At 37.9% G+C, this 14,018-nt stretch overlaps 1 protein-coding gene across 1 annotated transcript; it reads left to right on the forward strand.

The window, feature by feature from the left end:
* The first annotated feature begins 440 nt into the window (after nt 1–440).
* Nucleotides 441–9,936, forward strand: LOC134801254 (golgin subfamily A member 7). The gene is made up of 4 exons (XM_063773784.1): nt 441–778; nt 2,779–2,931; nt 3,663–3,848; nt 9,761–9,936. The coding sequence occupies exons 1-3, from the start codon at nt 626–628 to the stop codon at nt 3,837–3,839; spliced, it is 483 nt and encodes a 160-aa protein (XP_063629854.1). The 5' UTR covers nt 441–625; the 3' UTR covers nt 3,840–3,848; nt 9,761–9,936.
* The last annotated feature ends 4,082 nt before the right edge of the window (nt 9,937–14,018 follow it).

Below are 14,018 nucleotides of genomic sequence, written 5' to 3' on the forward strand. Positions count from 1 at the left end.
TAAAGAAAATTGTTCTTGGGCCGGTCGGAGGCGCGGGGCACGCCGATCGGGAGAGCGCCGGTCGGGGGCGCGCCGGCAGGGCTGGCAGTTTGTATGGCAGAATTTGGACTTTATTGCTAGGTCAATAAGGGTCGTAATAGATAATTTTACTTTATGCTCTAGAGCATAAAATGCGATTTTATGTCGTCTACGCACGACATAAAGGTGCACTTTTTGAGCATGAGAAGTGAAAAACTTTATAGAATTTATTATAATATTTATTCTCTGGTACGTGGTTATGGTTAACCATTATCGAAAAACGCCTAAGTACTTTCGCAATCATTTTTGCCTTTGGCAACATTCACATTTAATATTTTATCTCATTCTACCTTGCACAGCCGTATGTTAGAAGAGCGAGATAAGCAATCCTTATCGTCAAATTCTATGAATGGAGTATGGCCTGTCTCACTGACGTTTAGTTTATGATTTACGATAGTCTTGTTGTAAATTGTGAATCAAAATCCAGTAATTTCGTGGTTTCTAGCGTTTCTAACGTTTTTCCAGGGGTTGAAACTGCAACTAGACATGCAATAACCTTGTTTTGACTTCTATTACTTGTGATTTGGACATTGGATTGTGAGTAATCATGGCGAATAATCGTATCCCCTCTGGCCCTAATACGCCTGGTAGCCAACAGACTCCTACCCAACAAGGAATAAAGATATTTATCCAAAGGGACTATTCTGAAGGCACGGCAGTTAAATTCCAGACTAGATTTCCTCCAGAACTGGAAGATCGAGTGAGTATTACTATGTTTATAAGCCTGTTGCAAAAGTAGAAAGCGTGTTATTGAACCGTTTCTAGTGTACACATTAACAACCTATATAGTGTACACTATACGCTATAGGTCTTTAATGGGAGTAAAATATTTAAAAAATAGCATTTCCGGTGAGCAAATTCATTAGGAAGGTCTTACATTGTAACAAACAATTGACTTATATATATATGTAATGGTTTTTACTTGATACAATTTATATTGTCTATAGTGGTATGAATTTGATAATGTCTCATATAGATGGGCCAATTCTCAGGCTTGTTTTAAGAGTATGTTTATATAATTTAACAGAAGAGATACATTATAATAACATTATTAAGTGTGCCTGGTGGTGGAACCTTTATAGATTGCACACTGGCCAAGGTTACTGTGCCCTATATAAATCTTGTTGTGGCTGGCTGGAGTCCACTACCTATCCCTGTGGTGCTGAGGAACAGATTAATTCATCATATTTTCCCATTTACTTGATATACTGTCTGATTACATAGAATACATGTGTGGCGCACAGCTAGTAATTTTTACTAAGCGCGTTTTGGGTGCGGGAATGTTTTGCACTAACCAAAAATTGGTAAAAATAACATTCTTCTCTTTCTTCCATGCATTAACCCGGCATTTTGCCATGGCTCATGGGAGCCTGGGGTCCGCTTGACAACTAATCCCACGAATTGACGTAGGCACTAGTTTTTACGAAAGCGACTGCTATCTGACCTTCCAACACAGAAAGGAAACTAGGCCTTATTGGGATTAGTCCGGTTTCCTCACAATGTTTTCCTTCACCGAGAAGCAACTGGTAAATATCAAATGATATTTCGTAGGTACATAAGTTCCGAAAAACTCATTGGTACGAGCCGGGGTTTGAACCCACAACCTCCGGATTGAGTCGCACACTCTTACCGCTAGGCCACCAGCGCTTCTAATAATATTTTTATTTATTTTATTTAAGCCTTTATTTTTCCTTAAATAGTTTTGCATTAATAAAAGTATTCTAATATATTGTTGTTAATTTTACTATATTAAGGACCCCTGTTGGGTATAGGCCTCCTCCATATCTTTCCACCTTTCTCTGTCTTTAGCCTTGATTAGCCAATTTTCTCCAGCTGTGGCTATGCTATCCCTGGACCATCTTGTTATGGGTCTTCCCGCCTTCCTTTTGCCATGGGGTCCTGGCCACTTTGTGACTTTGTTGGTCCATCTGTCATCTGTCAATCTTCCTATGTGGCCAGCCCATCTCCATTTCTGTTTCAGCGCAAACTCGAGTGCATCTATGATGTTTGTTTTGGATCGGATGTTCTTGCTGTTAACCTTGTCCTTTAGTTTTATGCCTAGAATGCTCCTTTCCATTGCTCTCTGGCATGTTCTTATCTTTAATTTGTTCTTGTTTGTGTGCACCCAAGTTTGAGAACCGTATGTAAGGCATGGTAAGATGCATGTGTCCATTACTGTTTTCTTATGTTTGACACTGTAGTTTCCTTTTAAAAGCTCTTTAAAACTCCAATACTTCCTCCAGTTGATATGGATTCTGCGGTCTATCTCCTGGCTGTTGCTGTCAGTGTCAAAGGATATTCTCTTGCCCAAGTATATGTAGTGGTCTACAAATTCGAGTTCTTTGCCTTGTATGTGTATTTTTGTAGGTGCTCTGTTAGTCATAATTTTGGTTTTTGTATGATTCATTTCCAAACCGACTTTACAGCTTTCCTCATTTAGCTTGTTTAGCATTATTTGTAGAGTGTTGGTATTTTCTGAGAATATAGCTATATCGTCCGCGAATCGTAAATGACTTAGACGTTTATCAAATACTTTAATTCCTTTTGTATCCCAGTCCAGCTGGCAGAATATGTTTTGCAGCACCGCTATGAATAGCTTTGGTGATGTTGGGTCCCCTTGTCGGACTCTAATAATATTATTTAAACCTAATTAAATTTACACCCATAACATTCATGTATTTATTATTTTTTCCATTACAGATTGAACGACAAACCTTCGAGTATACTATGGAAAGATTGAATGAGCATTTTGAGATGGCGGAGACGGCGGACTGCAGTACATATTGTGAAGGCTGCTTGGCGTGTCTCACGGCATACTTCATCTACATTTGTACTGAAACACATTATGAAAAGGTATGTATTATAATTTAGTACAGCTATAAATGCAATCATCTAATTCTAACCAAAAGAGATTAATAAAATGAAACAGAAAGGGAAGAAGAAATACAAAACCGGGCAAATGCGAGTCGGACTCGCGCACGAAGGGTTCCGTACCATAATGCAAAAACGGCAAAAAAAAAAACGGTCACCCATCCAAGTACTGACCCCGCCCGCCGTTGCTTAACTTCGGTCAAAAATCACGTTTGTTGTATGGGAGCCCCACTTAAATCTTTATTTTATTCTGTTTTTAGTATTTGTTGTTATAGCGGCAACAGAAATACATCATCTGTGAAAATTTCAACTGTCTAGCTATCACGGTTCGTGAGATACAGCCTGGTGACAGACAGAAGGACGGACGGACAGCGGAGTCTTAGTAATAGGGTCCCGTTTTACCCTTTGGGTACGGAATCCTAATTACTCTTAGTAATTAATTATTCCCTACAAATAATTTTATTTATTTAAAAGAAAGTATACACATACAGCCAAAGAATTTAATTTCCCTACCATTTCATATGTACCTTGCCACAGTGACAATCAATATCAAAGTAGCTATACTATTGTCACTGTAACAAGGTACGAAATGGTATAAATCATCTTTATAAATATAATTTTAAAATACCATGGAACAAAAACACTTGATAACATCTTACAACAGCACTACCGCAACTATCTAATAAAACTAACCACAAACCATACAATTTCAGCACCTCCGGAAAGTGTCAAAATTCATAGCGACGCAGAACGAACGGGTGTACAACCCCAAAGGCATTCACATCACCGACCCGATCCTCCGGGGGCTCCGGGTCATCGAGATCACCATCATCGACATGCCCAACTATCAGAGCCCCACAGGGAACTCCAATCAGATCCGACACACTTGACCACCACAGGTAAAATTGAGCGAAGCGGCTCTGTAGCCCTAGCACAGGACAGGTGCCACAGTATCTCGCCTGCGAGATACTCTAGCACAGGACAGGTGCGACAGTATCTCGCCTGCGAGATAGACTACCCCTCCCTCGGTCCCTCTCTTATTAATATGGTGGGAAAAGGACGCGGGTAGTCTATATTTCTGTTTCAGCTTGGGCAGAATACTTTCGTTCTCCTTTAGAAATCGCATTTCTAAACCATTTATAGAATAGAATAGAAAAAGTTTATTTGGTGTCAAAATAAAACTTAACCTACAAATTTTTAATACATCTTATTCTAATACGAGTACATGTTAACACCAAAATGGATGCCACTCAGCATTTGCCGATGGCTAAGATACTTAGCTATGGCGCTGCTTTTCAGGGCAACCTTACAAAGTTTATTTTACTTCAAAGTGTCCATCATCAGAGTATTCATTTACGACCAAGATTTATACATAACTAGATGAAAACCCGTCTTCGCTCGGGTAAAATAAATAATAGTAATAGGTAATACTCATTTTGAATTAAGTAATTATTTACTTTTAGACTTCATACCTTCATCAAGGCGGTTACAAACCTATCTCATCTCAGAAAACTTTAAATTCGTAACATACAATCATAACTCGAAAAATTTACTATTCCGATAATTATATCTAAAAACAAATATGTAATTAAAAAAACCTAATCCGCTTTTCTGGTAGCAGTTCGGTTCTGTAAGGATCACAGTTCTAACCTGACCCACTTTTCTGGTCGCAGATCGGTTCTGTGAAGGCCGCATTTATAACCTAGCCCACTTTCCAATCTCAAAAGAGGGAACCCTTTTGTACCTACCCTTCATGGCACTAAAGTATAAGTATGGAAATTATCACTACTATTTCATTCTTTAATATTAATGCCTATCCGTTAATATTAAATTCATTTACAAAAAAAAAACTGAATAAGTGCGAGTCGGACTCACCCATCAAGAACGGACCACTTTTTAATATTTGTTGTTATAGCGGCAACAGAAATACATCATGTGTGAAAATTTCAACTGTCTAGCTATCACGGTTCATGAGATACAGCCTGGTGACAGAGGGACAGTGGAGTAAACTGAAATAAAGGTTCCGTCACACCGGCGCGATTTCAGAGCCGGGCCTGAGCGTTTTATATGAAAAAGCGGCGCGCCCCGCTCACGCGCCGCACGCGAAACGCGCCTGTGTGACGGAGCCTGAAATGTCAAACCGGGCAAGTGCTCGCGCACGAAGGGTTCCATACTTTTTAGTATTTGTTGTTATAGCGGTAACAGAAATACATCATCTGTGAAAATGTAAACTGCCTAGGCCTATCACGGTTCATGAGATACAGCCTGGTGACAGACAGACAGACAGACAGACAGACGGACACTGAAGTAAAACTGAAATAAATGTCATATACCTACTAAGAAAAACCGGCCAAGTGCGAGTCGGAATCGCTAATAGGTTCCCGTTTTTTAGTTACCCTTCAGGTACGGAACCCTAGTATGAGTGTAATAGATTTGTAACCGGTCAGCAATGTGAGTCCCTTGGAGAAGCAGAGGTCTAGTCTAAACCCCCACTTACCATCGGCATTAACAGCCTTGTATTCTTGTTTGCCACCAACATGTCATATTAAAACATATTAATAAAAATTTACTCGGTCAACAATGTGAGTCCCTTGGAGAAGCAGAGGTCTAATCTAAACTCCCACTTACCATCGGCATTAACAGCCTTGTATTCTTGTTTGCCACCAACATGTCATATTAAAACATATTAATAAAAATTTACTCGGTCAACAATGTGAGTCCCTTGGAGAATCAGAGGTCTAGTCTAAACTCCCACTTACCATCGGCATTAACAGCCTTGTATGAGTTGTATGCTTGTTTGCCACCAACATGCCATGTTAAAACATATTAATAAAAATTTACTCGGTCAGCAATGTGAGTCCCTTGGAGAAGCAGAGGTCTAGTCTAAACTCCCACTTACCATCGGCATTAACAGCCTTGTATGCTTGTTTGCCACCAACATGTCATATTAAAACATATTAATAAAAATTTACTCGGTCAGCAATGTGAGTCCCTTGGAGAAGCAGAGGTCTAGTCTAAACTCCCACTTACCATTGGCATTAACAGCCTTGTATGCTTGTTTGCCACCAACATGTCATATTAAAACATATTAATAAAAATTTACTCGGTCAGCAATGTGAGTCCCTTGGAGAAGCAGAGGTCTAGTCTAAACTCCCACTTACCATCGGCATTAACAGCCTTGTATGCTTGTTTGCCACCAACATGTCATATTAAAACATATTAATAAAAATTTACTCATTTCATCAGTCATATCCAGCCTAGCATTGCATTGGCCCCGCTTAAATATTTCTTTAATTTGTTTTTAGTATTTGTTGTTATAGCGGCAACAGAAATACATCATTTGTGAAAATTGAAACTGTCTAGTTAATCTAGTTATCACGGTTCATGAGATCTTGAGATACAGCCTGGTGACAGACAGACGGACAGCAGAGTCTTAATATTTAATAGGGTCCCGTTTTTACCCTATGGGTACGCAACCCTAAAAAGTGACCAAGGCCTCCAGTGCCCTAGGCTGGAATCAAAGCAGCGTCCTCTGCTATTGCAGCAGGTGCCTGTGCCATTCTGCCACCGGGCCACCCACGGCGGCATAGGTCGAATTTTTCCAAGGATACTTATGCACTACTTACTGAAGGTTTATGGAGCCTCGCCATCCCTAAGCCTAAATTAAATATTTTCTGAAAATAATTTGTTTTGATCTAATAACATATTGGAGTCCTCGTAATAGGGGTCCCGTTTTTACCCTTTGGCTACAGAACCCTAAAAATCAACCTTGTTTTGGTACTATGTACTATGCTTCACTATGACTCTGAAATTTTAGCAGGAATTAATATTTTTTTTGTTGTCACCTGTCAAATTAGAATAGAATAGAATAGCCTTTATTGACCAAAAAATTAAATTTCAGCACATATTACATTTAAATAAATTCACATTTCATTTATATCAATTAGTTTCAATATTTTTTCCTTAGTAACTTTATTAAATAATTTTTATGTCATTGCTTTTTAATAATTATTTCAGTCTGCCTTCTTGGCATAGGCCTCCCCCAGCTCTCTCCACAGCTCTCTATCCCTTGCCGTCCCTATCCAATTAGGTCCCGCATGCTTCTTTATGTCATCCGACCACCTCATTATTGGTCTCCCTTCTCTCCTTTTTCCATCTCTAGGATACCATTCCGCTTCCTCTCTATCCCACTTATCTTTACCTTCCCTTGCCATATGTCCAGCCCAACCTGTTGCAGTCAAAAGTGTGAACTGGCCAAAGAACTTTTAACCGACAAAAACAGGCAAAACTGCTTTGACTGAGCATGTTGGTCAAAAGTAGTTTTACCTGAAAATCATACCTATTTCTGGCAGCAGTTTCGTTTTTAGGGCGTAGCAAAAAAAAAATAACCCTAACCTACCTATCTCTGGGAACAGTTTAGTTTTTTGGGCGTAGCAAAAAAATAACCCTAACCTACCTATCTCTGCGAGTACTTTTGACTGATAGTAACAGTCACAACACAATTACTATTAACCAATGATTTTCAGGTATAACTACTTTTGACCAACATGCTCAGTCAAAAGCAGTTTTGCCTGTTTTTGTCGGTTAAAAGTTCTTTTGACCAGTTCCCACTTTTGACTGCGACATATATACTATCTATATATCTTATTATATTTAATCTTATATTCAACTTACATTGACTCCGGAGATAACTTATTAGCTTTATGCAGTTGACTTTCCAATTCACCGATACACCTCAAATTTGATTCATAGTCTAAAGCACAGTTATTAAATATGTCCACAATACACTGTAGCTTTTTGCACTGTTTCACACTGGCAATGTACTTAATTAGAGTGTGTTACAGTCAGCTGGCACTTAACTCAAAGTTTCTTTGAACAACGTCATTTTCATCTCGCTCACTTATTAGTTTATCACAGCTGCTTCAAGGTTGCTTTCACTTGCATTTCCAGGTAGCTAGTAGTGCCTTGACATGTAAGAATATTTGGAATCATTCTGAAATATTAAAATACAACTGAGAGACCGATGTTTATACTAAACACAATACACCCATGGAACGCTTTGAAGTTCAAATCTCGTTACGTTACGATGGCGTTTGCACTTTGCACTATGTTCGGTGACTATTTTTTATTGTTAACACACACAATACACTATTTAACAGGTTTTTATCACGTCTGGAGTACCGGATAAAGTATTTTCGAATAACAGCCGTCGTTGACGTCTAGGCAGTGTTGCTATCGTCTTAAAAGCCGTAACAGACTATCGCACGTTCTGGCTTAAAAACAAATTTATGTAATAATTATACCGGTATACATATCCATATGAAACGAAACTTAATGCAAATAATAACCATTATACATACCGGAAAGTCATCAAATAAACAGTAATATTCGTCTTGCTTTTTATTAAAAAAAATACGACCAACCTAACTTGTAAGCATGTTTGCAGTTTCTAAACGCAACGCATAGCTGTCAAATGTCAACCAACAAATTGAGCCTTTAGTATTGTTTGTCGAAATTTTTTCACTTTTAAATGCATAATACGCGACAATACGAATTTTGCGGATATATGTTGTCGATTCAAAAGTGTTATTTTTTTACGCTCTTTTGTTTGAGCATAATTTAATTTGTTTCTACCGTCAAAGCCGCTCGCGTTTATATATAAATATACCATACGGGTAAATAAATTAATCTGACTAAAATCTGATTAGCTTGATCATGATCAAAGTAAACTTTGTGGTCACAATAAATTTGCTGCCATCTTTCGACGCAGGATTAAAACTTTTACAACGCCATTTGATTGTGATCCTTGTTCTTTCACTGATATGTGTTACATTTGTTAAAAAAACAAAAACAAAAGGTGTCGCCATCTACACGAGTATAGGCCTCTATTTTAAATTATCTTTGGCTCGATATTGCATTGTTATCAAAGTTACGTAGGGAGTTATTACAAATTTTAGCAAAATATTTCTTTTTCAAAAAAGCACGATACGTACGTTACGTTGGAATTGCCAGCCTTGAATTAAGGTCTTCCTAGATTATCGACGCGTAATCGGCAAAAGCCGATAAGAAAAGGCTTTATGTCTGCGCAATAAGAGCGAAAAAGTAGTCGACGCATAGGCAGGCGCCGGCCGATGCGAGCCGAGCCAAACGACGATTTTTTAGCTCTTATAGTGCAGACATAAAGCTTTTTCCTATCGGCTTTTGACGATTCCGCGTCGACATATGTGGGGATATTTTTATTATATAGTGACCTTTTTTGCCACTTTTGTGTTATTTCTAGTCAGGATATCGCGAGCCCTTTTCATCCTTATAGGAGAAAAAGTGTCCTAAAATTTCCATACATTATTCAAACTTTCCTTTTTGTTACCGCCATACAAAGTATATGGGGAAATGGACACAATAGGAAAAAAACTGGGACATTTTTTATCCCATTAGGATCGATAGAGCTCGTGATTCTGAGTAGAATTAAACACAATAGTGGCAAAAAAGGTCACAATATATAAAAATGGCAAAAAATTAAAGAAACGCTCAAAGGTAATATAGACCGACCGTTTACATGAGTCCTCGCCTGCGCGGTACGGGGGCGACGGGGTAGGACGACGTGCGGGGGCGGGGAAGCTGCGGGCGCCGTCCGCCTGCCGCCCGCAGCTTCCCCGCCCCCGCACGTCGTCCTACCCCGTCGCCCCCGTATCGCGCAGGCGAGGACTCATTTAAGCGGTCGGACTATAATATCTTTGTAAAGAATCACACATGGCCGGCAATTCCCCACTTCCCGGCGTTTATAGTAATGTACTATTATTACTTGTTCCAGGAGAATCGGGAGTTCTTCATGTAACAGTTACGGTACTGGTTTTAAATACGTTTATGCCAGTTAAAAACAATGTGATTTTTGGAAATTTTATCTAAATAAGGTAATGGCTTTTGGAAAGTTGAAATAAGGGTTTGGTTACGCTACGCAAAAAATGTTTGGCAAGACATGTCAGATGTCATTGAAATTTTAAATGAAAGCGGGTTTAATACATTGTCTGTGCCAATTCTTGGCTTGCCGAAGGTTCATTGGGATGCGACTGCAAATCCTAAGATGAAGAGGGTTGGGAATGATAAAATGTATGGTGTTGAGCATTTATTTTTATTTTTACATGCGACTTCGTATTAAACTATGACGACCGGTCTGGCCTAGTGGGTAGTGACCCTGCCTGTGACCCTGCCAATTAAATATAACAACAATAGCAATTATCGGATGGTAACGTCTTTCATAATTTATAGTTTCAATAACTTAAATATTTAAATATACCTAGATATTGTTTTTGCTCATATATGCACGCAGTGCGTGTCATTTTAAACGTCAAACTTCTATGAAATTATGACGCATAAGTAACACTTGCACTGCGTGGGCTATCAAAGTCGCTGCAGACCTTTCTTGGTCTAACTCTAGCTTCCATGACATTCTCTGTCCATTTTTTTTTGTGCAGCGTAGCCAACATTTTTCTCATATAATCATTGATGAGCTTAAGACATCTGAAGTAGTACTCGTTAACGTAGTTTCCAGATAAAGGGTAAAACCGAAAATAACAGTCGTTTTGGTATCAAAACTGATGTATGGAGAGAGCACTCTATTCTTACTATATTTCTCTATGGCTCGGCTAAACATTTACTCTTTCAAGAGAACGGGTTAAAAATAGCCAAGTTTGTGGTGATGGTTAATTTGATGTGTATAAAGTTACATCCAACGCCAAAACGATCTTCCCTTAATATGTTTAATTTTTAAATGTAAATTCAATATTAATTATACAGAAACCCAGGTATGCTAAATTCATTAAATTTTATAGCACTTTTGGTACAGCGGAGTGGTGTTAACGGAATTGGTATAGATAATTCCAACTGAAATGGTAAATTAAGGTTAATATTAACGTAATTAACGCTAATTAATCATTAGGGTTGAAATTGTTTATAACAATTCCGTTAACAGCACTCCGCTTCACCGAAAATGCTATAAAATTTACGATGTCTGCTCGTAACAATATAGTTTATTATCAATTCATCACAATATGTAATATTTGTTATTAAGAGCACATCAACGTGCTCACTAGCGCCACTGGTAAATAATTGTGATTATTTAAATATTTTGCATTTAAGTAGGTACCTTTTGAATACATTATAATAGTTTTTACTGCTGGATTCGACAATCTATGCGTCCAAAGTTAAAACAGCCGTTTTAGTTTTGAGCTCATACATCGACGAATCCAGCAACATAAAAACTAGTTTGATATATCCAAAAGGTACTTAAATACAAAATACAGTACATAGCGGCCCCCTTTTTTAAATAGCTGTCGTTAAATTTAAATAATTACAATTATTTAGCAGTGGCGCTAGTGAGCACGTTGACGGGCTCTTAATAATGTATTTTTTTTACTAGTTTTAACTTTTAGGTTATTTGTGTATGTATATTATGAGATCGTATTTATTTGTAGCTTTACCACAACAAATTGTAATTGCATTTTTATAAAATTAGAATTGTTTGTTTTTCCATTGTATCTACGCTGTTATACAGCTTGCCAAAAAAGAGTAGAAATTAAAAGGTGGCATCACTGTATTACTGTCGTCCCGTTTTCTTATATTAATAGGTTTGAAAGGGACGACACTACAGTGTTGCCACCTTTTAATTTCTACTCTTTTTTGCCAAGCTGTACTCAGTGGCGGATTTGTCAGTAGGGGCCTAGGGCGGTAAGATATTTAGGGGCGGCAAATTGTGACGAAAAATTCGCTGATAACAAGAATTAACCCAAAATGTAGTCAATATGATGGGTGCTGAGAAAGGGGCGGCTACAGGGCCTGGGGCGGCAAAGGCTGCAAATCCGCCACTGCTCTTACTTCGAATGGTCAAATTTAACTTAGCAACTTTTTTAAAATTCCTATAGTTATTTTGATCACCTTATTTTTAATTCCATGTCAAATTTACAGCTTTCTATAAGAATACTGCTTATCACAGGTGGTTAGTACAGAACTTCGCGGGATTGTCGAGTAGAAAGTGGCTAGTATTGAGATTACACCTAGCAAAGAGAATTTAGTATAGAGGCGGATTGTCAAAGTAATTTATATAGCCACCGTAACTTTACTGCCTACCAGGCCAAAGGTAATGGCGCCATCGCTCGAAAACCATACCTAAGATGGAGTCATTCCTTTGGCCTATGCTTATGTAGATGGCGACACTTTTTGACATTTAACAAATTTAACATATCAGTGAAAGAACAAGAATCAGAGTCAAATGGCGTTCTAAAAGTTTTAATCAATTGTCGAAAGATGGCAGTAAATTTACTATGGCTACACAAAGTGTAGACTGTGTGCACGTTCCCCCGCGCAACAAATGGCAGAATGATTTGTACGGTAAGATATCGCTTGGGCTCCTCCCTTCCGACATGTCGGAAGCCAGCGTTGCTCGAAGGTACACATAGAAATAAGTATTTATATACTAACAAAAGTGTGTTACAATATGCCACTTTGGCCGTCACTATATACTTGACGGTGACTGTACTATTGTTCTAAATTGCAACCCCCTTTTTGACCTCTGAGATATTCTGAGATAAAAAGTATTATATGTCCTTTTCTATGCCATAAACTATATATATGCCAAATGTCATCGGAATCCGTTCCGCCGTTTTTGTGAAAAAGATGAATGAACACCCAGACATGAAAACTTTTATAATACTTATTAGTTTTTCATCAAACAAATTATCGACATTGAGATATCTGAGTGGTGTGTTTATTACGTAAATATGTTTATAATAAAAGTATGGGTTATTTGGTGTATAATTATAATTAAGATTATTAAAATATAAATTATCTATTGAAATTGTTATTATTTTAGATAAATTCTAGGTAAACTAGGGTAATGAATGTATAAAATGCACATAATATAAAGTAAAATTAATTTTATATAGATCCCTAATTTTTAAAACCCTGTCGTAATTAAGTATGTTTTAAGGTAAATAGATTTGCATATTGTAAAATTTATTATGACTTGTAATAAACATTTAATTGTATCTTATGTTTTATTTATGATTTTCATGTTCCATAGTAAAGTTAGTTAGTTAAGCAGAAGTAAGTAATTAAATAAATCTATACTAATATTATAAAGGCGAAAGTGTGTCTGTCTGTCTGTCTGTTACCTCTTTACGCTTAAGCCGCTGAACGGATTTAGTTGAAATTTGTTATAGAGATAGTTTGAGTCCCGGGGAAGGACATAGATTAATAGTTTTTATGTCGGAAATCATCCCTGAAGAGAGTGCAAAGGGGGGTGGAATTGAAAGAGTTAATGAATTGCCTAATAATTGAAGTAAGCAATGCGCGAATTGAATGATTGCTATTAGCATTATCCAGGCGCTATACCTACTTTAGCTGCTGTCACTAATTCCACGCAGACGAAGTCGCGGGGAAAAGCCAGTAATTGAATAAATATCAGGGGACATCTTCCACAAATCATGGCTAGCCCCAAAATAAGCAAAGCTTGTATAGTCTGTCCGCTTTTCTAAGATAAGTGCGCCATAGTAAATCTATGGCGAACTTGATCTTAGAAATCGGACGGGCTATACCTAGGTACCCACTATGGCTGCTAGGCGACGATATATAAAAAAAAAACTTATACCTACATACTTCAGCCCGATTCGAACTTTAAGATACGTCTATTAATAGATCTAGAAACGATATGGATTAGATATGTCACTGTCAAATGTGACTTTTCTTCAAAAAACGTCACTTTTGACACTGACATATCTAATCCATTAATTCCATTATCGTTTCTAGATCTATTAAATTGACGTATCTTAAAGTTCGAATCGGGCAGATTATATACCTACTTATACGTATACATAGATAGAAAACACCAATGACTCATCAGGAACAAATATTTGTGTTCATCAGCATCACACAAATAAACGCCCTTACCAGGTTTCGAACTAGACGTGTGCGCCGATTAATAAATGATCGGCGGCGGCGTTTGCCAAAAAATCGGCGGCGGCGGCGTGTTTTCGGCGTGAAATCGGCGTGACCTTGACTTTCAGGTTTCTTAAGGA

Source organism: Cydia splendana, chromosome 21 (genome assembly GCF_910591565.1).
Source record: "Cydia splendana chromosome 21, ilCydSple1.2, whole genome shotgun sequence".
Lineage (NCBI taxonomy): Eukaryota > Metazoa > Arthropoda > Insecta > Lepidoptera > Tortricidae > Cydia > Cydia splendana.

Coding starts and splice junctions, on each gene's coding strand:
- LOC134801254 (XM_063773784.1), top strand. CDS start 626: ATGGCGAATAATCGTATCCCCTCTGGCCCTAATACGCCTGGTAGCCAA. Junction 779..2,778: donor CTCCAGAACTGGAAGATCGA/GTGAGTATTACT, acceptor TTTCCATTACAG/ATTGAACGACAAACCTTCGA. Junction 2,932..3,662: donor CTGAAACACATTATGAAAAG/GTATGTATTATA, acceptor ATACAATTTCAG/CACCTCCGGAAAGTGTCAAA.